This window comes from Pelodiscus sinensis, chromosome 2, assembly GCF_052426305.1.
Source record: "Pelodiscus sinensis isolate ZL-2025 chromosome 2, ASM5242630v1, whole genome shotgun sequence".
NCBI classification, from domain to species: domain Eukaryota; kingdom Metazoa; phylum Chordata; order Testudines; family Trionychidae; genus Pelodiscus; species Pelodiscus sinensis.
In genome coordinates, this window is record NC_143053.1 from 217,349,849 (window position 1) to 217,377,682 (window position 27,834).

Here is a 27,834-nt window from a genome sequence, read left to right on the forward strand (position 1 = left end):
CTAGCCCTTTTTTCTATCGTAAATCCAAAAAATACTGAAAAAAAGAAATCAGAATTTAAAAATTCTTTCCTAGATTATAAAACTTTTTTCAAAACAGGTTAATAAATAAAGGTATACTTTCCAGGCAGAGTCACTCTGAGGTTTTTAATGGTAATTTTATAGCTGAAAAGTCCTTGAGACTATGATGTCTATAATGGAAATATTGATACATCCTAAACTACAGTCGTGCTATCCAGTATCATTCTAATACTGCACACAGATAAAGAGTTACACTAGAAGAGAAAAATCCATTACACATTTCAAATGTAAATGATACATAATTTTGAGAACAAAATATTTTCTATTATATTAGAGCCCGACATATAAAGCACTGAATTCTACTGCACGCATTGTCATTGCTTTCAGCCTTTCAATCCCTTCATTTATGCTAAAAATTTGCAAATCCTCTATTCATGAAACACAGAAAATAACAATGTGTACATATTTTTGCAGAGCTTCTTTATTAATGAGGAAACTCTGATTTTACTTGTAACAGTCTGTGATGGAATCATGGTTTGTCTCAATTCAATATCTCAGACCGCTGTTTTGTTTTAAAGAAAAATATATTTTGTAGAAAACAAAAACAACACACAATAAGCTTGAAGAAATATATTGTTCACACAGAGTCATGTTTCCAATTCAAATGCAAACATATTATTTGCATCATGATAGGATTCAGACCCACATTAATTGATCATTGCCCCATTGTGCAAGGTAGAATTATAACAGATAGACAACAGAGTCTTGCCTCAAAAGAATGTGCAAACAAGTTTTTTTTTATATATATATTCATCCATTCTTACTGGATAGGGGGTACCATTGCCTGTCTGATACATAGCTACAAACCTAGGCTTGCCCCAGCTAAATCTGAACTTTTGACAGGAGCGGATGTGAGCTTTTTGTGGACTAAATGATGGTATTACCTCAAAATCCCCAAGCATAAATTAACCGGAAAAAAGGGGTAAATAGTGAAATGACAAAGTTGGCAGATGGATACCAAACAGATGCAAAGAGCTACAATGGGATCGCTCAAAATGGAATAACTGGGCAACAAAATGGCAGATGAAATTCAATGCTGATAAACTCAAGTAATGCACATTGGAAAACATAATCTCCAACAATACATATAAAATGACAGGGTCTAGACTTGCTATTACCACTCAAGAGACAGATCTTGGTGTTATTGTGGAAAGGTCTCTGAAAACATCCACTCAATGTTCAGCTGCACCAAAAGATAACAGAAAGTTGGGAATCATTACAAACGGGATTGATAATAACACAGAAAATGTATTTCCCTACATAAATCCATTATACACCCACATCTTCAATACTGCATGAATATGTAGTCGCCTCCTCTCAACAAAGTAGTATTAGAATTGGAAAAGGTTCAGAAAAGAGCAACAAAAATAATTAGGGCTATGGAACAGCTTCCATGTGAGCACAGATTGGAACTTTTCATCTTGGAAAAGAGACAAGTAAGGTGGGACACGATAGAGGTCTATAAAATCATGACGGGTGTGGAGAAATAAGGGAGTGTTGTTTACCTTTCGCATACAACAGAACTAGAGGGACACCAAATTAAATCAAAAGGTAGCAGGGCTGAAACACACACGCAAAGTCAACTTGTGGAACACTTTCCCATAGGATGTTGAGGAGGCCAATACTATGACAGGGTTCAAGGAATAGATAAACTCATGGAAGCTAGGGGCTATTGGCTAGGATGGGTAGGCATGGTGTACCCTCTGTTTTGCAGAAGCTGGGAATATGTGACAGGATGGATCATTTGATGATTACCTGTTCTTTCATTCCTTCTGGGGTAACTAGCATTGACCACTTGTCGGAAGAGAGGATACTGGGCTAGATGAACATTTTGTCTGACCCAGTATGGCTGTTCTTATGTTCAAGGGAGTAGCACATATTGTGTTGCACACTGGAGGGTAGTAGAGGGAGTGAGAAACAAAATGATAGAAAATACCTTGTAGATCATCTAGTCTATTCCCCTACACTGAGGGAGGTCTAAGACCTTGACTACACTTACCAGAAGAGTGATACCCAGAGATCTATCTTCCAGGGTTTGGTTTAGTGGGCCTAGTTAGGACCTACTAAATCAAATGCTGAAGGTGCCCCTGTTGACCCCGGTACTCCTCGGAGTCACGAGGAGTAGGGGGAAGTTGACAGAAAAGTTTCTCCTGACAACCTCCTAATGTGGAGCTGCACCAGAAATGTGGTTTAAGTACGCCGATGCCAGCCCCACAAGTCTTACAGCTGGAGTTGCACATTTTAAACTGAATTTCTCCTGAAGTGTAGTCCTGGCTTAAGGGTTATCTACCATTCATGACAGGTGTATGTCTAACCCAGTGTTTCCCAAACTATGGGACGCGGCCCATTACCGGGCTGCGGGAAAAATATACCGGGCCTCAGCGTGGCTGCCGGTAGGGGAGCAGAGCGGGGCAGGCTCGGAGGAGGTGGCAGCGGGGGGAAGGGAGAACCAGCCACCGGGAAGAAGGGTTGGGGGCAGTGGGGCTGTCCCGTGAAGATCAGGGCAGGTGGGTGGGCGGCTGGTGGAGGCAGGGTTAGGGGTAGCAGGGCTGTCCCGTGGAGATCCAGGCAGGCGGGCGGCATAAGCAGGGTTGGAGGCAACGGGGCTGTCCCGCAGAGATGGGGGGGAGGGGGCAAGTGAGCAGCGGAAGCAGGGTTGGGGGCAGCAGGACTGTCCTTCGGAGATGGGGAGGCGTTGCGGGGGGCGGAAGCAAGGTTGGGGGTAGTGGGGCTGTCCAGCAGAAATCGGGGAGGGCAGGCGGAGGAACCAGGGCTGGACGGGGGCGGGAGGGCTGGCCAGGGGAGTACAGGAGGAAGACGACGGGAGAACCAGCTGCGGGAAGCAGGGCTGGATGGGGGCAGCTGGGCTGGTCGGGGGGGGGGTCATTGGGGGAGCAGGGCTGACCGGGGGAGATTGGTGGGAGGCGGGGGGAACTGGCCGCCGGAAGCAGGGTTGGGCAAGGGCAGCAGGGCTTGACTGGGAGATTGGGAGGAGAAGGGGGGCGGGGAGCAGGAACTGACCTGGGCACATGCAGACCCTACAGACCCTGGCAGAGGAGTGAGTCTGCCTGGGGATTCCATTTTGCCTCCCCCCCCCCCCCCCCACAGACCCTCCCTCGAGTAGTTGCGAACAGCCTGGCAGGTAGACACACTCAGGCAGCGTGAGCACATCTACTATCCAGGCAGTTCGCAGCTAAGGGCTGATACACCTAATTATAATAAAACTTACCTAATTAGAAAATACCAGACATTTTATATGTGTGGTAATTTCTCAATTTGTTTCTCAGACAAAACCCTCAAATACCGGACTGCCCGGTACAAAACTGGACACCTGGCAACCCTACCCCTCCTTGCAGCCTCCCTCCTAGCCAGATACCAGACCCCCCAATATGATCCTGCTCCCGCCTCCTGGAGTGCTCATGCGGCGCCGGGTCCCCCAAGCTCTGGCCCAGGCTGGATGGAGGATGCAGCTAGGTGAAAACTGAAAATTTATTCAATTTTCATTCTTTTTTTTAATATGTGTTTATATTTTTGGGCTGCAAAAAACAGTACTAAAAAAACCGGGTTCCAACTAAAGTAAAAAGTTTGGGAAACCCGGATGTAGCCAGCTTTCTATCCATCTTACAGTCCATTTATCCAATCCATATTCCCTTAACTTGCTGGCAAGAATATTGTGGGTGACCATATCAAAAGCTTTGCTAACACTGGCACTGGGGGCTTTGGGAGGACCAAAACCAACTTATTTGAATATGCATCATTTGCTTAATGAATATGCAAATATGCAAATGAATGTTACTGGTCCTCCAAAAGCTCGTGAATGGATTTACTGGTCCCAGTGTCAAAAAGTTTGGGAACCCCTGGTCTTACCTGTTCTTAAAATCTTCCAGTAATGGATATTTCACAACCTCCCTAGGCAATTGGGTCTAGTGCTTAACTATCCTGAAAATGAAAAAAAAACTCCTAATGTCTAACCTAAATCTCCTTTTCTGCAATTTAAGCCCATTAAGCTTCTTGTAGCATATTCAGTCAAGAATGTGAACTATTACCTTGCTTTTTATAACAACCTTTTATGTACCTGAAGACTTAGCATGTTTCCCTCTCTTCTCCAAATTAAACAAACTTAGTAGTTTAGTTTTTCTCTTATAGGTCAAGTTTTCTAGACCTTTAATAATTTTGTTGTGCTTCTCTTCATACAGCCCTTAGAATGCCACCACAGTAAATAATCATGGACCAACTTTAAGATCGTTCACTGCTGTGAAAATAAGATCTTGGGAGCAGCTATTTTATACACATACATGCACACCGAACTCCCTATTCTGGTTTTCCAACAACCCCCCAATCTCATAATCAGATGCAAGTTCTCTGCAAACCAGAACACACCAGCTCAAAGACACTGGCAAAACAACCGAAGAAAAACTTGCAGACACAGCTCCACTGTAATGATGATCAACCTCTCCACCCCAACATACCTTTCAATATCCAATAGTCCTACAGACACCTATTATAGCATGTGGTACATCTCATCCAGTGCACTAACAGCCCCAATAGCAATTCTATCGATGAAGCCAAATAGTCATTATTATCTTGAATGAACTCACAGGAAATGGCAACGGAGAAAGAGACACATATCACTTAAGGATGAACACTTTTCACAAAGCAATCACTCTATATCATAGTATCATAGAACACTAGAACTGGAAGGGACCTCAAGAGGTCATCAAGTCCAGTCCCCTGCCCTTACAGCACGACCAAGCACCATCTAGATGATACCTGATAGATGTCTAGCTAACCTGCTCTTAAATATCTCCAAGGATGGAGATTCCACAACTTCCCTAGGCAATTTATTCCAGTGTTCAACTACCCTGACAGGAAGTTTTTCCTAAAGTCCAACCTAAACCCCCCTTGCTGCACTTAAAGCCCATTGATTCTTGTCCTATCATCAGGGGTCAAGGAGAAAAATTTTTCCTCCCTCTTCCTTGTAATACCCTTTTTAGGAACTTGAAAACTGCTATCATTCCCCTCTCAGTCTTCTCTTTTCCAAACTAAATGAGCCCATTTCTTTCAGCTTTCCCGCATTGGTCATATTCTCTAGACCTTTAACCATTTTTGTTGATTTTTCCGGACACACACTAATTTCTTATCTTTCTTGAAATGTGGTGCCTAGAACTGGACACTATACTCCAATTGAGGTCAAATAAGCACAGAGTAGAGAAGAACAATTACATCTCACTTCTTGCTCAACACTCCTGTTAACACATCCGAGAATCATGTTTGCTTTTTTTGCAACAGTGCCACATTATTGACATTATTTAGCTTGTGGTCCACTATGACCCACTAGACCTGCAGTACTCCTTCACAGACAGTCACTTCCCATTCTGCATGTGTGATATTTGACCTATCATCCGCAAAGGAAACCTGTACAACAATTGGAGCTTATATTCATAACTTTTCTAGACACTAAAAATCACGCTCTTAATAGACACTGGATTTATGGCTTATTACAACAGTTGATGACAACAATTTGTAACCAACTAGCCCAGTATTTCTTAAGCTTTTTAAGACAGAGGAACACCAAACAATAATTGTTTTTTTACGGGGAACACCAAGGAGTTTTGTAACCCCCCTATCTCCCCCTCCCCCCGCAAAAAAGGAAGCTTGCCCCTTTTAAGGACGGCCATTTGAATTCTGACCATATTTTCTGAACCAAAATTAGGGACATATTACCTGCAATCCCCTGACCTCTGGTTACTATGCCCCTCACTCTCAGGGTCAAGATGGACACATGACCAGAAGTAACAGTAACCCCCTCTAAGAACTTTTCTCACCATTCTCCTACCCATAAGGGATGAGTTTGGCCCCCACCGAACCCTCTTCTCCTCTGGTGCTGGTCTCTCCGCCACAGGTGTCTGCCCTTCTGCTTCACCCCCAGAATCCCCTGGCACCTGCACCTTCCCTTACCCCTGCACCCTCCTGGTGCTTCTTCCTTCCCTCACTGCTCCTGCCCCCTTACCCTCTTTCTCCCTGATGCCCATCCCCTCTCATGTCCCTCTGTGTGTCCTCACACATGACTTGTTCCATCCCCGCCTTCCTCATGCCCACCTCTCCTTTCAATCCTTCTCCCAGCACCTCCCTCTCCCCTTGCTTCCTCTTGCCCCCATTGCCCTTCCCCTCTCCTCTCCCAGCATCACCCTGTTCCCTCCACCCTCCCACCCCCACTGACACCTCCCTTCCACCCTTCTGCCCTTTCCCTCATTGTCTCCACTTGGTCCCTGGCATTTGTCTCTCCTACATCTTGTCCCTTGGTGCCTTCCCTTTTCTTCTCCTGCTCTGTCCCCCTCCCTCAGCACAAGCCCCTTCTTCTCTCAACATCCATCTCCCTAGTTCTCTTCAAGCCCCTTCCCCACCTTTTGCCTTCCAGTTTGCGTGCTGGAGTCTGTGGTTGGGCCCCAGAAGTCCCCGCATCCCTGGCTCCAGCTGCTTCCAAGGCAGGACCGCTTTCCGGGCCTGGAGATGGGCCGCCCAAGGTGCTAATATTAGTGCTGCATTCCAGTCCCCACATCAACTTTGGCTCCCATTAGGAGGAACACAGGCGAGAGGAGGGGAGAAAGCCCCCACCCTCCCAGATCTGGCTTGCAGAGCGAGCGGGTCTGTGCACTGCTGCTCCCCCAGTGGAGTGGGAAGGGCCGGGGAGAGAAAGGGCCGTGCACAGAGCACACCAGCAGAGCCCGAACGTATCCCGTTGGGCAGCACTCCAGCCAGGCTCTGCGTGGTCTCTGCCGGGACTCTGGCGGCAGCTCCCAGGAGCGGCTCACCAGCTCCAAGCAGCGCCCCCCTTCCTCCAGCAGTGGTGGCAGCCCCCTGTGGATAGAAGAGGCCGGGCTGGTGGTGCACAGTGGAGGCAGTTCTGCAGTGGGAGGGAAGGGACACGCAGTGGGGGGAGGGGCTTGCTAGATGGCAGCGCATGCTGCATGGGAGCTCGGAGCTCTGGACACTGTGCGACACTGGCAGCAGCCCTGGCTGCCCGCGCAAAGCACCAAGGGAGCCGCTTAGGTGCTGGGTGGAGGTGGGGAGTTGCTGCTGCGCCCCGCTAGCGCTGGGTGTCTTTAAATCCAGGACTGTCCTGGAAAAAAGGGATGTATGATCACCATATCTCCACGGCACACCTCCGACTGCTTCGCGGCACACCAGTGTGCCATGGAACGCAGTTTAAGAAACGCTGAACTAGGCCGTGGTTTTGTTTTAGGATTATAGTGGTGTTAATGGACCACTTCACCTTGGGTCCCTTAGAGCAGTGTTTCTGAAAGTTTACTGTGGAAACACTTCAACTGGCCGTCCCGATTTGTTTATGTACCGGCGCCACACAACCATGGAGCTTCACGACTCCCATTGGCTCTGTTTCATCCTTTGCAGCCAAGGAGAGCCATAGGAAGCGGTGGCCTGGCCCACACCACTTCCCGCGGATCCCCTTGCATGCAAAGGATGAAACGGAGCCATTGGGAGCAGCAAGGCTCCATGGCTGCGGCGCCGGTACATAAACAAACCAGGACGGCCAGCTGAAGTGTTTCTGAAAGTGTTTTCTCAGTACACTTTCAGAAAAACTGCCTTAGAGCATGTACACCTGTCGTGTGTGGCCAAGTTTCCCACAGTTCAATAAAGTTTGTTTTTAGCCATCAGTCCTGGTTCTCAGTGTTCTGTGCTGTTATATAGTTCCAGTTTATCCCTAAATGTCTTACAAGAACCCAGTAGGCAGTGGAATGTTGGTAATGCTGCTAGACGATACTGACGTCCTGTGGTTTGGCAAATTCTTGGTTCAGCACCTGTCAGGTCCTGAGGGTGTCGGACTAGAGAGGTTCCATCTGTATATCTGATCGACCTTTGTATTTAACTGTGACACTGAGTACTTTTCACAGATCTGAGGAAGAGCTCTGAATATTTCGAAACCTTGTTTCTCCCATCAGAAGTTAGTTCTAAGATGTGTTTCTATATTGTAGTTCAAATTAATTACTACTATATGTCTAGTGGGGAATCTGTTAAAACCATTTCCTGAATCTTTTTTGACTGTACTGTTATAGACATACTTATTGGCAGATATTTTGAAATAACTAAAATAATTGAAACTATCATGATTATATTGTGTTATTTTTACAAATATTATATGCAGAATTTTAAAATAGTAAAGCAATATTTTTAATTTTTTGACAAAGAATTCTCCCCTCCCCCGCCCCGAGTAAAATACGGTCCAAAGAACCACATGAAAATTTCTGTTATAGAAATGTGCATAGTACACCCAAAGTATAAAGATGAAGTCAAATTTTAAACCTAATACCACACAAAATTATTTGGTTAAATAGTATCAGATAGTATTTGAGCTGAAGCTGGGCCTTCATTTGAACATTGGTAAGCAAAGCACATTTAGAACAGATAAATGCAGGAGTGGATGATTCTATGTTGCTATGTATTGGCAAAAAAGCAAAAGGCACTGTGAATTAGCTATGTTAACTTCAGCATGAGCCAGACCGTATGGATGGAAAGTTAAAGAATAAATTTAAAAAAGAAACTTACTTATTCCATGCTTGTCTAAGGTTTTTAGAGCTGTACTGTGTAAAGCGTTCTGTAACAAAAAGAAAGACATTCAATTAATTAATGGTGATTAATGGTGGTTATCATTCCTCATATATGCCAAATATAGGGAAAAGAACAAAATGAGAAGGGGATAATAACCATGCAGAATATTTTAAATAATGGAGACATCATGGGACTGATTTTCCATGTACATGAAAGCCACTTTACATACATTTTAAAGCCACATTATACTGCCAGAGTGTTGCAAAGTGTTTTAGTGTAAATAAGAATCAGGCCCTATTTTTCTTTATCCTAAATAACATTCTCTGTAACTTTGCTGTTATGACTTCACATTTCTGATGTAAAAAATTTAGAACACTAGCTAAAATGAGCCCAGATTCATATAGCCTGTGGTGATATGACAGTCCACATGGCAAAAAGATACAAAAAAATAATCAAAGCACTGAAAGTATAGTGGTGACATAATTTATGAGGGTATGTCTACACTACCACCCTAGTAGGGTTAGAGGAGTAACGGTAGTTCGGAATAGGAAGCCTAGTCTGAACTACCTAGTCTGTGCCGCGTGTAGCTGCGCTGCACGGAGTCCGCACTAGCGGACATTTAAAAATGGCGGCGGCCGGCAAGATGCAAATGAAGCCTGGAAAATTCAAATCCTGGGCTTCATTTGTAACTCCGGGTGCCTACATTACCACCCTAGTTCGAACTAGGGTAGTAGTGTAGACATACCCTTAGTCTTTAAGCTGCCACAGGACTCCTCATTTTTAAAATGAGTTGAATTGTTCTTTATTTGTATAAGTAACCTTGGTCACATAACTACTGTGCACGGTTACAGACGACAAAAGGAAAGTCCCACAGTCGATATTTTTCTTTTACGTTACAACAAAACATGCCACCAGATTGATCTGTATGTAATCGATAAAAACAGTTGTTTGGAATTAAAATGCAGCTCAACTCAGCAAAGAAACTTGGTAAAAATGGAATCATAGGATTTCAGACTTTTTTCACAGCATAATTAAAGCAGTGAAACCCTGCTAGTTTAGATGCAGTTATACCAGTAAAATACACTTTTATAAAAGCATACGTATGTCTACACTCAAGATTTTAGTGGCATAGTTATGTTGGCCCAAAAAAACCAACCAAAACAAAAAACAAAAAACAAAAAATAAAAACACTTTCCGAACAGTTATGTCAATCAAGCTTTTCAAGGCCAGGCTACAGATAAAGTCAAGATGGCTTCTTTCTAGTTTGTGCATCACCAACAATAAAGACGCTGCAACTGAATTATAGTTAATTATTCCGTTGATGAGGCATTAGTAGAACAGCAACGACTGCAGGGGTAGAGGACTAAAAACTAGGAAAAATGTTTTTTATTCAGCAAAGAAAGGAGACTTCTAAGTATTCAAGGAACAGATCTCTTTGGCACCTTTTTCACATAGTTTCTTCACTAACAAAAAGTTCTTAAGATGGAGACATAAGAACCATTCATCTCTCCACAGTTATGTTATTTGATATATTATTTTATTTTTTATCTGAATATTGGAAAAAACTCCCTGTTCGAGGTAAAAAAACAATAGGATTTGAATACTCCAATAATAAAAAAGTATGTTCCTTCAACAACATACCTCACAAAATAGAATTGCTTGATTGACAAACTATTATGAAAGTTATTAAATAGTGAAAATTATTGTTGAGATGATTCCCTCATAAAACATACCATAAAATTACTGATGATATATGTGAATATATAGAATACTATAAGGCTAAGTGTATGTATGCACCTCTAGTCTAATAAAAAGCTTAGTAAACTCCTAAGAACTTTAGTAATTACAGAAACTTCCCATTCCAAATACAGTTAAATTAAAAAAAAATTGTAGCACATTATCTAAAGCTTGAAGCATAACAGAGTAGTGCAATTAATTTAAACCTGCAGGGTGATTTTTCACCTATTTCTATCATGCTCTGATACTGCAGTGGATGCACATCAGCAGGAGTTAAGGAAAGAAAGAGGACTAATGGAGAAGTGAGAAATAAGTACATAATTGCAAAAAGTAGCAAGTTACAAGTTTCCACTTCAGTTCTCTATGCATATACTATAATTAAATAAATAAACTAACGCTCTTCTGAGGCATACAGAATAACTCAGTAGAAAACTCTGAATTCATCCTTTAACATAAATCTTCATTACATACTGCACTACATGCACTCAAACTATTATAACTGTAACATTACAAAAAAGAATGCTAGACCTTTCAATTAAGTAATCAAAGTACTCCAAACCTCATAATATGCCAGATAATGGAGATGTGAAGAAAGTAGTGGAAGCTAGTTGTCTGTAATCTGATATTAAAATAGGCAGAACAGTTGTAAAAAGCCAAGACTGAACTATGTGTTATGTATTAAGTGAACTGATAATCTTAGCGATGGCAACATGAAGACAAATTAATAAACAAGTATTAGAATTTGTCTTAAACCAAGCCCATTGCTTAATACATCAACACAGTTGTCGTGGAATGAGATCTTTGCTCCACTGAAGTCAACAGTAATTTTCACCCATTTAGCTTGATGAAGTCACCAGTGAATCACCCAAACTGTGTAACATGTAGACTTGGGGTGAGTGTGGAAAAAGGCAGAGAGGATGACAAAACAGGAAAGCATTCAAACAAATAGAAAAAATAAGCTGGGAGGGGAGTATGAGGACAGGAGGGAAGAAAAGGAAATTGAGAAGAGTCAGGAAAAAAAGTGACAGAAAAATGGAAATGTAGCAACTGTGTTCCTTTCAGCTAAAGAGGCACCCATCCATTCCTTGAGGAGGCTCCAAAACAAGAGGTTGTGAATAGAACTAGTCAGAACATTGATGAAATTTCACCAAAATATGCTGGATTGTCAAAGCAGGCAAATTTAGCAGAGATGTATCCATTTCAAAAACATTTCCATCGCAAAATTTTTAAGAGAAAAAAAAATGAGAGAAACACTGGTCTGTGATGCAGGAGACCCAGGCTAAAATCCTTCCTCTGATTCAGTGTCATCTGTGATGAAAAACTTTGTTCTGAATGAAGAATTTAAAAAAAGTAAAAACCTTCACAACTGCTGTGAAATGGGACGGTTCTCTTCTGGTCAGTTCTACTTGTGAACAACTATACTTTTCCCAAGTTGGTGGATCCAAACTGTGTTACCCATGTGCTATTGGATTTGTGCTACTTTCAAGGCAGTGGATTTGAGATAGTTTGGTTTATAACAGTAATCAAGTGCAAATTCCACGTACACAAGACATTAAGTACTACGGAAGCCCATGCAAAGCTGTGCACATTTCTGGACCCCACCCAAATCTGTTTTTTTTTTTAAAGCTTTTGCACAGCTTTGTGAAAACTGATAACCATGATAGTGAGTGCAGATTGAATAACCAGATAGATCAAGTTAGACCAACAGGTAGCACAGTGCAGACTTCCTGGGTACACAATCCTGATACATATTTTATTGATACTGCCCTTACGAGATACTAGTGCAATATTGTGCTAGGGATGTGAACGACTAGTTGACTATCTGATAAGCAAATGCTTATTGGATAGTCGACATAGTAGTTGACTAGTAGCTTCCCTCCCCTTGCTGCCTCAATCAGAAAGAAGCAGCAAGAGGGAGGAAAGAAGAGAGGGTGCTTCAAAGCAGCAGTGCTGTGTGGAGTTGGGATCAGCTGGGGACTCCCCTGCTGACCCCAGGCTCCCATGCAGCGCTGCCTCTTTGAAACGCTACGTGGAGCCTTATGCCGGCCTCCCTGTAGGGTTTCAAAGTGGCAGCACTGCATGGAGCCAGGGGTCACCCGGAGACTCAGGATATGTCTACACTACATGGCTCCGTCGATGGAGCCGTGTAGATTTGTTTACTGGGCATACGGAAATGAAGCGGTGATTTAAATAATCGCCACTTCATTTAAATTTAAATGGCTGCTGCACTGTGCCGATCAGCTGTATGTCGGCTCAGCGTGCTAGTCTGGACACTCCGCGGTCAAAAACAAAGGCATTTGTCGACCTCCCTAGTAAACCTCATCCCACAAGGCACACCGGGGAGGTCGACAAATGCCTTTGTTGTTGACTGTGGAGTGTCCAGACTAGCGCGCTGAGCCGACAAAGGCATGTAGTCTAGATATACCCTCAGAGTCCCCAGCTTACCCTGGGCTCCATGCGGCACTGCCACTCTGAAATGCTATGGGGAGCACAGGACCAGCAGGGGACTGCTTGAGTCCCCTGGTGGCCCTGCACTCCCCACAGTGCTTTTGCCTTTAAAGTGTAGCAAACTACATCGATTCTTCCCAGGGGTGGCCAACCCAAGGGTCCTGAGGAAGAAAAAAATTGCGGCTCCTGACGGAACCGGGATGGAATCCAGAACTGCTCAGGTCAGCTGCTCTCACAGCCAGGCCACTGTGAGCTGTATGCGTGCTCATTGCCCCCAGAGCACTGCATCATATCCTGCATGTGCAGGCCTGATAACACACAGCGTCCCAGAATTCACGTACTAGCAGCTGGCTGCTGAGTGCAGGCAGCGGCTTCGGGACCTGGGCATAAGGCTGCAGGGAGAAGATGCTTGGCTCTGGAGAAGGGGAAGGGGATCGGGTGGGGGAGTGGTGGTGCACATGGCATCCCAGTTGCTATGCAGTGGCTCCAGGACCTGAGCATAAGATTGGGTTACAGCAGGGAGGGGAAGTGTCTGGCTCTGGGAAGGGGTGGGGGATTGGGTTGTGCACAGCATCCCAGCTAGCTCACGCTCAAAGCCGGCCACTCAGTGCACGTGCCCCAGCACCTAGAGGGAGACGCGTGGCTGTAGCAGCGGTGGCGGCTCCGGGACCCAAGAATTAGGTTGGGGGGGGGGAGAGGATTGGGTTGGGGGAGGGTGTGTGCCTGGCTTTGGGGAAGGGGAGGAGAAGGGGATTGGGTTGGGGGTGTTTGTGCACGCCTGGCTTTGGGGAAGGGGAGGGGGACTGGGTTAGAGCAGGCTGCTCTTCCCCTCCCCTAAACAGCTGGCACACTTCCTGAAATGCCAGGTCTGTCGCACCAACAGGGACTTTTCCCATTGCTGCCCGCCTGCACTGGGGGAAAGGAGGAGGGAGTAGGAATCCTGGGACTGCATGCTATCTCCAACTTCTCAGGAAACATGCGGCTGTTGTGGGGAGCAGAGGAAGAGCACACTCTTCCTGAAGAGTTGGGGCTGGCATGCAGTCCTAGGACTCCCCCCCCCCCCCACACGCAGGGGGGAAGGAAGTCCCTGGAGGAGCAACAGACCGGGCATTTCAGGAAGTGCACCAGCTGTTTAGGGGAGTACTGTCCCCAGCTATCTCTGTTCCCTCCCTCTGGCCAGACCACCTCCCCACAAGTACCCTGCCCCAGCACCCACCAGCACCCTGTCCGCTACCCCCACCAGCACAGTTGAGGCCACATTAGTGAGGCTTGGGGGGGGGGTTGGAGGGGCAGTTTTTTTGCATCTCACTTGTGTGGCCCCGACTGACTTTTCTGTGGGTCAGTGACCCTTGACTCAAAACAGGTTCCTCACCCCACTCATAAATAAAGACAATGCTGAAACATTTTGTGTTTGACATAATATTTTATTCAAAAATGAAGCCTGGCCAACAAGGCCCCATCTAGCCTCAGCATCATAACACTCCTGACACCCCCCCAGACTCCAAACCTGAGCCTGTCATACACTGGAACCCCCTGTCCTGAGCCTCTCACATCCCCAAACTCCTGCAGCCCCATATCCCCAGTATTCTGCCACAACACTCCTGCACCATCCACACACTGCAAATTTGTGTCCTGAGCCCATCATACACCCAGCCTCCCTGCCCTGAGCCCGTCATGCACTCCAGCCCAAACACCTGCACCCTCCCAGCCCCAAGCCTGTGGCTTGCTCAGCACCCCAACCCTCCCCCTGACCCAACACACTCCAGCCTGCAACCCCTCCCTGAGCCAGCATCCTCTTCTCAACTTCCTCCTGCACCCAAATTCCCTCCCAAAGCTTGCTTTTTGTGAGCCACAATAGCAGTGGAGACAGCGTGAAGAACCAGGGCAAAGTTGTTGAGCCAACAAACAAAACAAAACAAAACAAACAGAAAAGGCAGGACCATGAAGACCTGGGGAAAAATTAACAAAAAAACACAACATCCCCACCGCCCCCAGAAAAAAAAAGCAAGCAGCCGTGGGATGGTGTACCAGTACCTATTTTCCTCCAGTGCAGCATTTCCCCTCTTTGCCCCCCGGGTCTTCGCGGCCCTGCCCCCTTTTTTTTTTTTTGGCTCAACAACTTTGCCCTGGCTTTTCACACTGTCTCCACTGCTTTTCACCTGAAATGGGTTGGCCACCCCTGGACTATTCTATTAGCCAATTAATCTAAATTTAACATCCCTACTTTGTGCACTAGCATTCAATACTTGGTTTTAACCTACTTAGTATGAGCACATACAACTGACAGTGCGTAATAAAACAGTGTTAAAAAATCTTCATGCCCTCTAACCAAAGAATTCAAGTCAATAACAGAACACATCTTATATCACTCCACCCAGGCAACACTGTATTATATGTCCATCCTACAAAAAAATATAGGAATCATTAAACATTTCAGCAAAACTTCACATCAGAAAGTTAATGAAAGGCTACCCTTAAACTAAGAAGGAAACATATTGCCATTTGAGCACCCACTTATAATTAATTCTACAACTTTAGAACACCAAATATTTTAAGAAGAGATATTCAAAAAGGGCCATCAAAGCTAGGTGCACACATCCAAATGACAGGCACCTAACTCTCCTAAGCCACTTTGAAAATTTCAGCATTATTATATAGAAGATCTAACTTGGTTGCACCATACAATTAAAAAACACTGTTATACCAATGTACATAGAAATCAATAAATCTTCCCCTGATGTTAAGAAGGACTATACCCAAAAAGAGTACATTACTGAAATTCATGCTATGGATGTTAAATTGTGAGTAATCGACTAATTGAATAATCGATGCATTTTGCATTGACTATTCAATTAGTCAATAGGGCACCTCTGCCTTTGAAATGTAACAACAGCCCAAGGGCTGTTGCTACACTTCAAAGGTGAAAGCACCAGGTGGAGCACGGGGTCAGTGGGGGTGGGGGGGAGGTCCCCAGCTGATCTCGGGCTCTATGTGGTACTGCTGCTTTGAAACTCAGCATGCAGCCTGGGGACACCCCAGCTGGCTCCAGGCTGTACATAGTGTTTCAAAGTGGCAGCACCATGTGGAGCCCGTGGTCTGGACCCAGGCACCACACGAGGCTTCCGTTTTGATGTACCTCCTCTTCGTACCCCTCTTGCCTCTCTTTCTGATAGAGGCAGCAAGGGGCGGGGGAGGAAATAGTCTACTAGTTACAACTAGCAACGCTAAACATTTGCTTATCGGATAGTCGACTAGTCCTTCACATCCCTAATTCATGCTTCCCTTATATATAAGCAGCCTTCTGCTCAGTTTTAAATTTCTCCTTAAAGAAATCCTGAATACACCACATTTGCTTGGCAAAACAAACTCTATGGGAAGAAATGGGAAATACTAACTCTCCACTTTGAAAAAGAAGGATTTTCTAACTATTACTAGGCAGTATGATTATGTTTCTGCTCCCCCTAATTGATATTCAAAATCTCTCTGAGTGGCTCAGTCTATTATCATTCTCCCTTCCCGTCAAAGACACCCCATATATTATTTCATAAAATGTCTAGGAAAACAAGAAAAGCATACAACAAAATGCTACCTTATATTTCTTTTAAACACAGAACTAGATCTTTAAACTCTTAGATATGCCTACTCTAACCATACCAATGTTCACATCAGACAGCTTCAAAGATTAGCCCCAGAAAGTTAGTTCCTCTTTCCAATATTTTCTCCCCACAAAAAGGCCCCCTCAATCCTGCCAATAATATTTATCTAAATCATTGGGTGAAATTTAAATCCTCAGATAACATTCCACATATAATTTTCCTTCAGAAGCTTCCAGTGACTCAGTGCCATCAGTCATCAAATTCATAACTTCAAACCAGTTACTCAACTTTTTCCATGTTATGACCATGCTATACTTTTTCCATACTACACTGAAAAATCAATTGAAGTGTTTACATGACTTCAGTAGGACAACAATTTCATCCTATGCCAATATATTACAATATATAAAAGCCACTGGGTCACCTTTCATATGTTGTACTACCCTCACCATCTAGTTGTAAAGAAAGAGAGTGGGGAGACTCTCTCCTCAACCTGGGATCAGTACCCATACTTTAGTGATACATGAAAACAGATATTTAGTTCCTCTGTAAATAACTTTGAGATCTATAGATGAAAAGTGATATGTATGAAGCAGGTATTTCTCTCTTAACTCTGTCCTTCAAGAAACAAACGGTTCTGAGGCTAGCTCCATTCCTCTGCATCCTGCCATCACAAAATCCACACATGTTTAGGTTAGCTCAAGAATCTACGCAGGAATGTTGAAGAGGTAACATCTCTATATTTATTAAGGAACTGTTGAAAAATAAATGACTGATGGAGAAAGCATGTGAATTGGATAAGCTCAGGGTTCTCAACCTGTGGACCAGATCATCACAATTTCTCTTTTCTTGCCATATTGCTAAATGGAAGGGAATTTCAGGTAGATACAGGAGAAAGATCATCATAGGGGGAATTCCAGTATATAAAAGGTTGAGAAGTCCTGGTAAAGGAACAATGATTTAGGATGAAACTGAAATGAAACAACACGAGCAAGGACCTGAAGAACCACCTGTTTTACTAAGGAATGATATAAGCAAGAAGTTCATCATTACACTATGGAGTAGGGATGTAATAGTGTAGTCCATTAACCAACTAATCGATAAGCAAAAGCTTATAGGTTAATCCTATAGACTTAATGCTCCCTTCCTTGCCATTACATATTTTTAGCAGGCTGGCCAGCAGCCCAGCTTAGTCCTGGCTCACGCCAGCTCTGGGACCTACGCCTGCTGCAGCTCTGCATTTAAAGTTCCAGCTCATGCTGGGTCCTGTGAAGGGAGCTGGTTTTTAAACTGGCTCCCCTCGCAAACCAGCTCCCACCTGTCACCCTGGACTGCTCTGTCTGATACGGAGGCAGCAGCACAGGGGGCTTCTCTGGAGTGGGGCTGGAGTGCACTGGCTACCAGCCCTGCCCCCAGGGACTATAGAATAGTCGACTAACAGATAAGAATTTGTGAGGTTAGTCGACTATTCAATTAACTGATATTTAACATCCCTACTATGGAGAAGGGCTATATTGACAGAAAACATACATTTGCTACTTGATATAAGAAAGCCAGAATGCATGTAAGAAACTAAATCTCTCTAGCCAAAACCCATTTATGTGCTACTTCTCTCACAGAACTATAAGACAGACAGGACTAGTTGCTACTGTGTACAAATCATATTGGAGAAACCATACTCTAAAGTATGCAAGCTATTGTCAAGAAGGCTGTATGAACTATAGAATGAAGGTACAGGCAGTCCCCGGGTTATGAACAAGATAGGGACTGAAGGTTTGTTCTTAAGTTGAATCTGTATGTAAGTCGGAACTGGCGTCAGCCGCTGCTGAAACTGATCAGTTTCAACCGCGGCTGAATCTGGATGCCAGTTCTGACTTACATACAGATTCAACTTAAGAAACCCAGGCGTCCCCAAGTCAGCTGCTGCTGAAACTGATCAGCGGCTGATTCCAGGAAGCCTGGGGCAGAGCAAATCTGCCTCGGGCTTCCTGTAGTCAGCTGCTGGTCAGTTTCAGCAGCGGCTGACTTGGGAACGCCTGGGGCAGAGCAGCTGGGGTGCTGCTGGGTTGCTCCAGTAGCGCGGCTCCTCGGCACTACTGGAGCAACCCAGCAGTACCCCAGCTGCTCCACCCCAGGCGTCCTGATTCAGCCGCTGCTGAAACTGACCAGCAGCAGCTGAATCAGGACGCCTGGGGCAGAGCAGCTGGGGTGCTGCCGGGTTGGTCCGGAGCGGCACTGCGGGACCAACCCGGCAGCCCCCAGCTGCTCTACCCCAGGGGTAGGCAAGAAAAGCTTGGTCTGCTGGGGGGGGGGGCACTAGCTGCACCCCCCCCCCCCAGCAGACCAGGGGGACAGGGCGGCTTTGCTCGGGTGTCCCTGGTCTGCTGGGGGGGGGGTCCAGTGGCTTTGCTGGACCCCCCCAGCAGACCAGGGAGACCGGGAGAAGCTTTTCTCGCCCCGGAGGACGGGTGGCGACCTGCCGCCCGTGAGCTCTGGGGCGAGAAAAGCCCCGTTCGTAAGTGCGGATCCGACATAAGTCAGATCCACGTAAGTCGGGGACTGCCTGTACTTGCTTACTTCCCCCTCAACATGTAATTAAAAAGAAATCTTGTTAAGTAATGGCACTGAAAGAGCATATTTAATTTAACTTATTTGAAGTCACTAACTACAGAATTTACAATTATTAAAAAAATCAAATCCTTTTATATCATTTAAAATTTCTCTGCATTCATTTATTTTGAGTATGAACACAGGAGTAGGCAAGTATATTAAATTTGCCTGGAATTTAAAACTATAATAGTTTTGTAATGTATATGAAAATTGCAAATTTTAAAAGGGAACCAATGTATCTGAAAAATCTTTATAATTAAATTAATCAAAATAAACTTGATTTTTCCCATGTGAATTATTATGCTAAATATACAATAGTCACCGTCATGAGGCATGATCTCAATAGATTTTCATGCAAGTTTTATATTTCTCTAGTTGAATATGATTTTCTACCATATGAAACAAATGAGTGAATTCAGATTTTCTGTAAATAGCACAGAGATTAAAATGTGTTTAAGATTTGCTTCTGAAAACATAGGTTCAAGCTAATAAACTCTCCACTAATAAAATGGTCTATTCATAACTAAGTGCCATCTAAACAGATCAGAGTTCTGTATAGTTATACTGTAGAGCTATCTAGCTAGTAAAAGCAGATACATGATATCAATATTTCTCACCAGAAAGAAAAATAAACTATTTTATCCTGCTACAGCCTGTAGATTATTATTAGAATTTTAAAAGCTAACAAACAGAGTAAGAGAGAGTAGGCAGCTTTATGTGCCTGTATAGGCACACACATGTGCTCACACAAACACCTAAACACTCTCCACTGCAAACATGATATGCTTGATAAACAGGCTCTTTCTGACAGCCTTGCATCAAGGGCAGGTTCAAACAGAAGAGAATTTCAGCAGAACTCACTAGTGAGCTTATTAGCAGACCATTGAAGAAACCACTGGTCTGCTGCGAGAATTGAAAAAATAAGTACTTGCATTTTAAGTAACATAAAACGAGTTTTGCCCCCCTTTCATCAGTCAGAAAACACATGAGCTATTATACCTATGCCACTTATTTGCCTAGAAGAAAATGTAGAATAGGACAAAAAAAAAAAAGCGATGCAAAAAATTGAAGTGAACTACATTTTTATTTTGTTAGCTTTATTTTCAGCAGTATTGATAACCAGCTTCTCAAAACTCTACCACTTAAAATGCAAGGAGTTCGACATCAAGGCATTTTTCATGTTATTAATAAAACCATTGCTAGTTTAATGTTTCTTGATTACTTCTCTACTTAAAACCAAATGTGATTAGTTTTGGTGAAAATATTTAAACATTCACAGTAATATTTTGAACAGATTAATAAGCAGGCTTCTTTAAAGTGTATTTTGTTTACTTTCAAAGTAAATATATTTTAAATATTGTATTTGTGGCTGTTCTATAGCACACCCTTTTACTCTTAGCGATTTTAACGTGTATATTGCTACTAGGTCATCTAAAGGTAGAAAAGACAAGTGAATTATGCCATCTATCCAAACCCTTACGTCCTATAGAAAGCAAGAATACATCACTTGGGCTTTTTACTGAACTCCAGCAGTAGTACTCAGAGTGGTGCCACAGTCATGTGATTCAAGCTCTGGCTTCTTGTTCTCAAACTGATTTAACTATATTATTAAGAATCAGACCTGCCCCAAAATGAGATGATTTTCTCACTTAAAATAATAAGCTCATCTCCTCAGTGAAGATTTGCTGATGGAGACAAGGAAGACACACTGTCCCTGATTCAAGAAGGGACTTCCATGCTAAAGCACCAGTGAAGTCAATATTTAAAGATAAGGACATATTAAGTGAATCCTATGTAAGGAGGGCACTTTTGGACTTAGAGGCAGGTTATGAGTAACACATTTCTATATGATCCCCTAATGCAGGGCTACTCAAGTTTGGAAGCTCTGGGGGTCACAATGATACTCACAGCACATGCCGATGGTTGCAACTTAAATGTGGTTGCATATACAGGCAGTCCCCGACTTATGTCGGATCCGCACTTACGAATGGGGCTTTTCTTGCCCAGGAGCTCACGGGCGGCGGGACCGCCCAGAGCGCACCAGTCCCGCCACCGCGTCCTCCGGGGCGAGAAAAGCTGCTCCGGGTCTCCCTGGTGTGCTGGGGGGGACTCCCCAGCACAGCAGGGAGACCCGAGCAAAGCCGCACAGGAGGCGGGACCCCGCTGCCCGTGCAGCTTTGCTCCTTTGCCCCGGAGCAAAGCCGCACAGGCGGCGGGGTCCCCCACCTCTGCGGCTTTGCTCCTGTCTTCCTGCTGTGCAAAAGGGGCAAAGGAGCAAAGCCGCACAGGCAGCGGAGTCCCGCCGCCTGTGCGGCTTTGCTCGGGTCTCCCTGCTGTGCTGTGGGACTCCCCCCCAGCACAGCAGGGAGACAGGAGCAAAGCCACAGAGGCGGCGGGACCTCTGTGCCTCCGCGGCTTTGCTCGGGTCTCCCTGGTCAGCTGGGGGGGGAGGGGGCACAGCTAGTGCGCCCCCCCCCCCCTCCAGCAGGCCAGGCTTTTGTTGCGGGACGCCTGGGGTAGAGCAGCTGGGGTGCTGCCGGGTTGGTCCTGCGGGGACCTACCCGGCAGCGCCCCAGCTGTTCTGTCCCAGGAGTCCAGATTCAGCCGCTGTTGAAACTGATCAGCGGCTGATTCCAAGAAGCCGGGGGCAGAGCAAGTCTGCCTAGGGCTTCCTGTAGTCAGCCGCTGATCAGTTTCAGCAGCGGCTGAATCTGGAGCCAGTTCCGACTTACATACAAATTCAACTTAAGAACAAACCTATAGTCCCTATCTTGTACGTAACCCGGGGACTGCCTGTACATGCAAATATATATGCAAATAGCTTCTTTCACACTGACAGGCATGAATACAAAGATTAAGGTAAGACTACACAACACATAGGCCCCATTTAAGTCAGTTCTGCTGATATTAATAAAATGCAATATTTACCCGATTTCCATCCATACGACAGTACTTTTAATGAGCAATGATAGTCCAATGCTAAAACTACTAAACTACTAAAACGCATATCAACAGAAGACCATTATATATTGACTACTTTTTTGTTTTGGTTCCTACCTGCAGGCTGCATGTTGAACCCCATGTAAATCCAAACCTCACTGTGGGCTGCAAACAAATGGGCCACGTGCTGCGTGTTGAGTAGCCCTGCCCTAATGCCTTACCAATATGGTACACCAGCACAATATAATAATCTGCCTTCTCTGCCAGTCCTAATACGACCTTTTCTAAACTGCACTGGGGATGGAATCAGGAAAGTGGGGAAAGAAAGTCAGAAAGGTGGGATAAAGCCTCACTTTTGCTCATCAGTTCCTTCACATACACCAATTACAGCCTGTATCTTTTTTATTTGAATGTGCATGAATCCAGTGCATGAATCCTGACATGCATCTGATGAAGTGGGTCTTTGAACACAAAAGCTTATGCTCCAATAAATCTGTTGGTCTATAAGGTGACACAGGACTTCTCGTTGTTCATGAAATCATCAATTCAATCACTAAATATGGGGCGCGCAAATTTAGCTGCTAAGATTGAAAATGTCAGTCACTGAGCTAAGTATTAGGTAGTGATTCAGTAACTGCGTGGGCCAGTCATAACTGGCAGCCACTCCATCCACGTTGTTAAAAGAAAAGGGTCAGCTTGATATTTATTCAGTTTAAAATAATTTTGGGTACTATACTTGCACTTCAGGCCCTTGCAAAGATGCAGTTACTGACCTGTTCTCCAAGATGTGTGTTCCTTATTTGTATTCCACTGCAGGTTACACGTCAGCACCTGGTTTGCTTTGTGCGTCTGTCATTGCTTTCTTCATCAGCTGATGAAGAGGAACTACCTCTCTAGTTCCTTCTCCACCATCACTCCCATAGATTCAACACAGAGAGGAAGGAGGATGGAAAGTGAAATACAGATAGGGAACACCAGAATCAAAGAACCTCCAGTTACAAGTAGCTGACAGTCTCCTCTTCCTCAAGTGGTAGTCTCCATTGTACTCTCCTGAAGGTGATCAACAAGCAGCATCTAAGTTGGAGGTGGCTGCAAGAACAAGGGCAGAATGGTCATGTGGCAAACTGCTGTGCCAAAGGAGAAATCTGATGCAGCAACTTGCACTAATACACAGTGTGTCCCCAAGGTGTGCAGTACAGAACTCTGTGTGGCTGTTCTACATGGTCACAGCTTTAGCTCTCATGGAGGAAGCCCATACCGCTGTGTGGGGAGGTAAGCTTGACATCCAGTAGCATAGCTTAATGCAGCAAGAAATCCATTTGGAGATTCTCTGGGGGAGAAGATCTTTTCCCTGCCTCACAATATAGGAAACTTAACTGGTTTCATTCTTTGCAGGTAGAATACCAGAATGTCAAGGGAATGGAGCGGACATTTTTCTGCAGCTGTATAAGGTTTCAGGAAGAAAACAGATAAGTGAATGGATTGGTTAATGAGAACCTGGAAGACCATCTTCAGAAGAAATTTGGATGTAGACATAATGAGACTTTATTCTTGTTGAATGGTGTGAATGGTGAGTCCAACATCATAGCACCAAATTCACCAAATTCTCGCTGAAGAAAGAACAAAGATGACGACTTTCATGGAAAGGAGGGACATGGAGCACAACTCTTCAAGTTCCATTGAGGCATGAACATTAGGAGGGGTGAGAAGGTTCCGAGGAGGCCTTTCCAAAACCTAGTGATTAAGCAATTTGTAGACAAATGAACTTTTCACTGGATGGTGGAATGCACTGCTAGCTACCAGGTGTACTCTCAACAGGCAGTGGGCAAGACTCATTGATTTTAAGGATGGGACAGTCTAGGATGAGAGGAATTGTGGCTGTTTCTGATAAAACTCCTTTTTGTTGTGCTCAGGATGAAAGGTGTCTCCAACTGGCTCAGCAGTATTGCCTAGTGGAGTCCTTTCTGCTACAAGAGAGAATGTCCTGTACAGACAAGTATGCCTCTACTAATATATATGAGTATCCAAATACCACACCCTGAGGTGGAGTTCATATAGATTGGGATGGCTGATCCTCCCCTAAGATGAGGGGAGTCTTGGACGAGAACAGGTGAGTGAGATGACAAGTGCAGGAGGCTGGGAAACCAGATTGTCTGGGCCAGAAGGGTGCAATTAGAATGATCATTGTTCTGTCTCACTGTTCTGCAGCACGCGCAGAAGGAGCAGTAGTGGAAAATGGTAGAGCTGATTAGGTCTGACCAGGAGAGAGAAGAAGGGTATCATCCTGAATGTGGTATCCAAAAGCTCCCCTGAAACAGCGTGGGGTGCATTTCCTGTTAATCTGGAAAGCAGAATAGGTTCCTACTTGGGGTATCCCATCATGTGAAGATGGAATGTACCACTGTGCTATGAAGTTCTCACTTGTGGTTGATCACAAAATGTCTGCTGAGCGAGCCCAAAAGTACAGTTCCAGAAATTGACCACCTCTGTGCCTAAAGTGATAGATCCTGCTCCCCCTTGTTTGTGTGTGCACTTGACAGCAGCAGCCTGAAACTACAGCTCGGAGATTTGTGAATTACTCTATTCATGTCAGTAGTTGTGCCCATCCCCCATGCGGTGCTGCAGAGCCTGATATACATCAAACATGCCCACTCAATGCCTCACTCCAGTGTCCGCAGAGCGTCCTTGGCTCACGCTGCTAGTATGCATCTTCTCAGCTCTCCTCCCAGAGTGGCAGGGCTTCCCCACCTCCTAGGCTACGTCTAGACTGCAAGCCTCTTTCGAAAGAGGCTTTTTCAAAAGATACTTTAGAAAAAGCCTCTTTTGAAAAAGAGCGTCTAGACTGCAAGCAGTACTTTCGAAAAAGCAAGCCGTTTTTTCGAAAGAGGGCACCCAGGCAGTCTGGATGCTCACTTTCGAAAAAAGGCGTTCTTCCTCGTGAAATGAGTACCGCCGTCGAAAGAAAAGCCGCTTTCTTTAGATTTAATTTCAAAAGAACGTAGCTGTAGTCTAGACGCAGGTGAAGTTTTTTCGAAAAAAGGCTACTTTTTTTGAAAAAACCCTGCAGTCTAGACACAGCACTAGCTCACATGTTAGGCTAGGGAGCATGTCTTTGGCACTCAGACTCCACTCCCAGATCAGGAGGCAGAGAGAGGTGCTTATACCACCTCCGAGAGGGACAGAGACCTTTAGATCCTGGCACAAACATTTGATGGAAAGAAAAAGGGCTCAGGCCCTCCCATATTGGCCCCCACACAGAAGGGGGAAATGTGGGTCTGACAGGCCCCCTTATTCTCCTACAGTACCCCTGCCACTTATCCCCATGTCTCTTTCCAGTGATCTTCTCCCTCCTATCCCCACAATTCCCTCTATTAAGGCAATCCTAATGTCTTTCCCTCCCAGCAGGCTTTTGTGTGTCTAATGATTTTTCACCAACACTTTGATTATATTTCACCCCATTTATAGACACTTTACAGAATGATGTTAGCAACATGCCTTCAAAGCTTCTCCAGATTTCTGCCTTGGGTGGATCTTGAACTTACACTAGCTGGGTTGGTTGAAGTTCAAAATCTTGTTGCTCACCCTCTCCTGCTACAGTAGAAGGTTTCCACTAGAAATCCCCTGTCCCTCCCTCTCGCTCCACCATGCTCAGTGTAATGTGATTTCTGCTAGATTCTTTGGTGTTAACCTAACTGGAGGGGGAAAAAATACAACCTTCTTGCTAATAATATCCTGAATTTTGTTCCCCAAAGGGTTATAGGGCACCATGTATTCACTGGGATAACCTTCACGCGAATAAGGCCCGTGTGCAAGGATTGGAACCCTGGTTAGATTCCCAGGTCTGGGAGAAAGCTCTACTAAAATATGTAAACTTTAAGAAAAGCAGGGGCAGGGGAGAAGAGACACTGGTGGGAAGGGCTGTACCTCAGAAACCCCTTAGTCAAATGAACCCAAATTTGGTCACAGACCAAATCCCAAGCCTCCCATAAAGCACACCAAATTTCAAGGCATTCCAAGTAACTGAGTGGATTGTAGATCACTTTAAAAAAGTGTCATGGCTTAAAAAGAAAACTAGTTTTAACTTTAACTATACTAGAGCTAGCGTGCACTGCTGAATGTGAGCACTCTCTAATCATGTGAACCCTCATTCTTAGATCTCCCGAGATTTGAAGTTAGAGAGAAGATGACTTACCACCTATAACTGTTCAGTAATGCACTCTAAATTGCTAACATTCTAGAGGGCAGAAAAAAAAAGAAAGCATTTATACTGTAGCTCAATATATCAATTAATCCTTCAAAAATCATTACATATACTTCCTTATGTGTTACAATAACTTTGTGAGACTAGCAGTCTAAGCAATATTTAAGACATGCTTTTTTAATTACTAGATGTGGTTGCTTCTTCCCTCTCTAGGAAAACATCTGAGCCTCCATTCATACTAACCCTTAGTGATGTTGGCTATGTATGCAGGAGAAAGTTTAAATCATCTCTTAGATAAGATTTTTTTGCAACTAGTCTATAGCAGCATGGATAGAAGTGCTGGTACAGGAGATTACAATGCTATAAAAAAGTACCTTGCAAGTCTAACATCCTTTCATCTAAAATATATTATAGATCTATAAATCAGAAGTCTCAACTTCTAATCCAGTTTTCTAAACCATCAATTCAATTTTAAAATACCTTAGGATTCTTTAGTGATGGTTATATTGTTTTGTGGGATAGAAACCTAGTATCCCAGAATGAAAATAATGTAAAGCTGAGCTCCTGCTTGTCACTGAAAATTGTTTGATCATATTCAAAGATACAGAAATGCAACCTCACTGTCTTATAAAAGAAAGTGAAAGATGGTGTAACAGAACACTTTTTTTAGTCCCTCTAGTGATCACAAATAAGAAATGCAATGTGTAAAGTGGTTAGCCAGCGCAGTATTCTGTTTAGAAGATGGTGCTTTCCTTCTGTGATGTTCATATGCTGGCTTCCCCCATATGCAATAGTTGCATTAGGTTTTCTATTATTTTTAAATAATATCACTATTTCTGTAACCTTTGTCAACCCTGTTTTTTCTCATATTGCAGGTACTGGAGATCATCAAAATTTCAATTTTAAAAAAAAATCAATATGGTCAAAATTAAAAGAGGAAGAGAGAAATTACTTTAAAAAGGTTAACTCCTCACTAACCACCAATTTTTCAACTAGCTCAGAATACCTTACTACCAATTTGATTGCACAACCCAGTGTTAACAGAAAGAGTTGACTGGACTTGTGTGAAATTTTACCGCAAACACAGTTAAAGTGTGACAAGTAAGCACTCATTTTCACATATAGCATACATCTCCTAAAGTTTGTTATTTTGCTACATGTGGATTCTCCTTTGCCCCACAGCTGTCAAAGATTGATTTAATCACCCTACCAGACAAGAGGTTTAAGGTCTCTACCACTTTGTACCTGGGACAACCATTTCTCCTCAGACACAAGGATGATCCTTGTGTCTTCAAAAAAATCTTTATAGTATCGCATCAGTTCCCACCCTGAATACTGCAATTGCTTCTGATTATAAATCCCTACTCTTTAAACTTCAACAGGGTCTCTGATGCTACAGAGTTCATATTCCATGAAGCACCAAAAAGGGGAATACAAATTGAAGGAAAGGCAGGAACTGGGCTTAAATGTGGCTGCTATAAAAGGTTTAGCTCTTCGGGGGAAAGGCAGGCTATGGACAAAGGAAACTCCTGATAGCTTTCAGGGAAGGACTCGGGTCTCTGCAAGGAAAAATCCAAATGTCTGGTCAGAGAAGGTTGACATGTCTCACAGGAAATACCCAAGCCAATGGCCAAAGGCAGGTTATCAACAAGGGTTGGC

General features: G+C 44.2%; 1 protein-coding gene across 3 annotated transcripts in view; it reads right to left on the minus strand.

Annotated features, from left to right (window-relative positions):
• Positions 1-27,834, minus strand: part of CDK14 (cyclin dependent kinase 14) — a 530,833-nt gene that overhangs the window by 118,858 nt on the left and 384,141 nt on the right. For all 3 annotated transcript variants that reach the window (XM_075922396.2, XM_014569231.3, XM_075922397.2), the window contains one exon: positions 8,641-8,689. In XM_075922396.2, the coding sequence (XP_075778511.2) occupies positions 8,641-8,689 (49 nt within the window). The remainder of the gene's footprint in view (positions 1-8,640; positions 8,690-27,834) is intronic.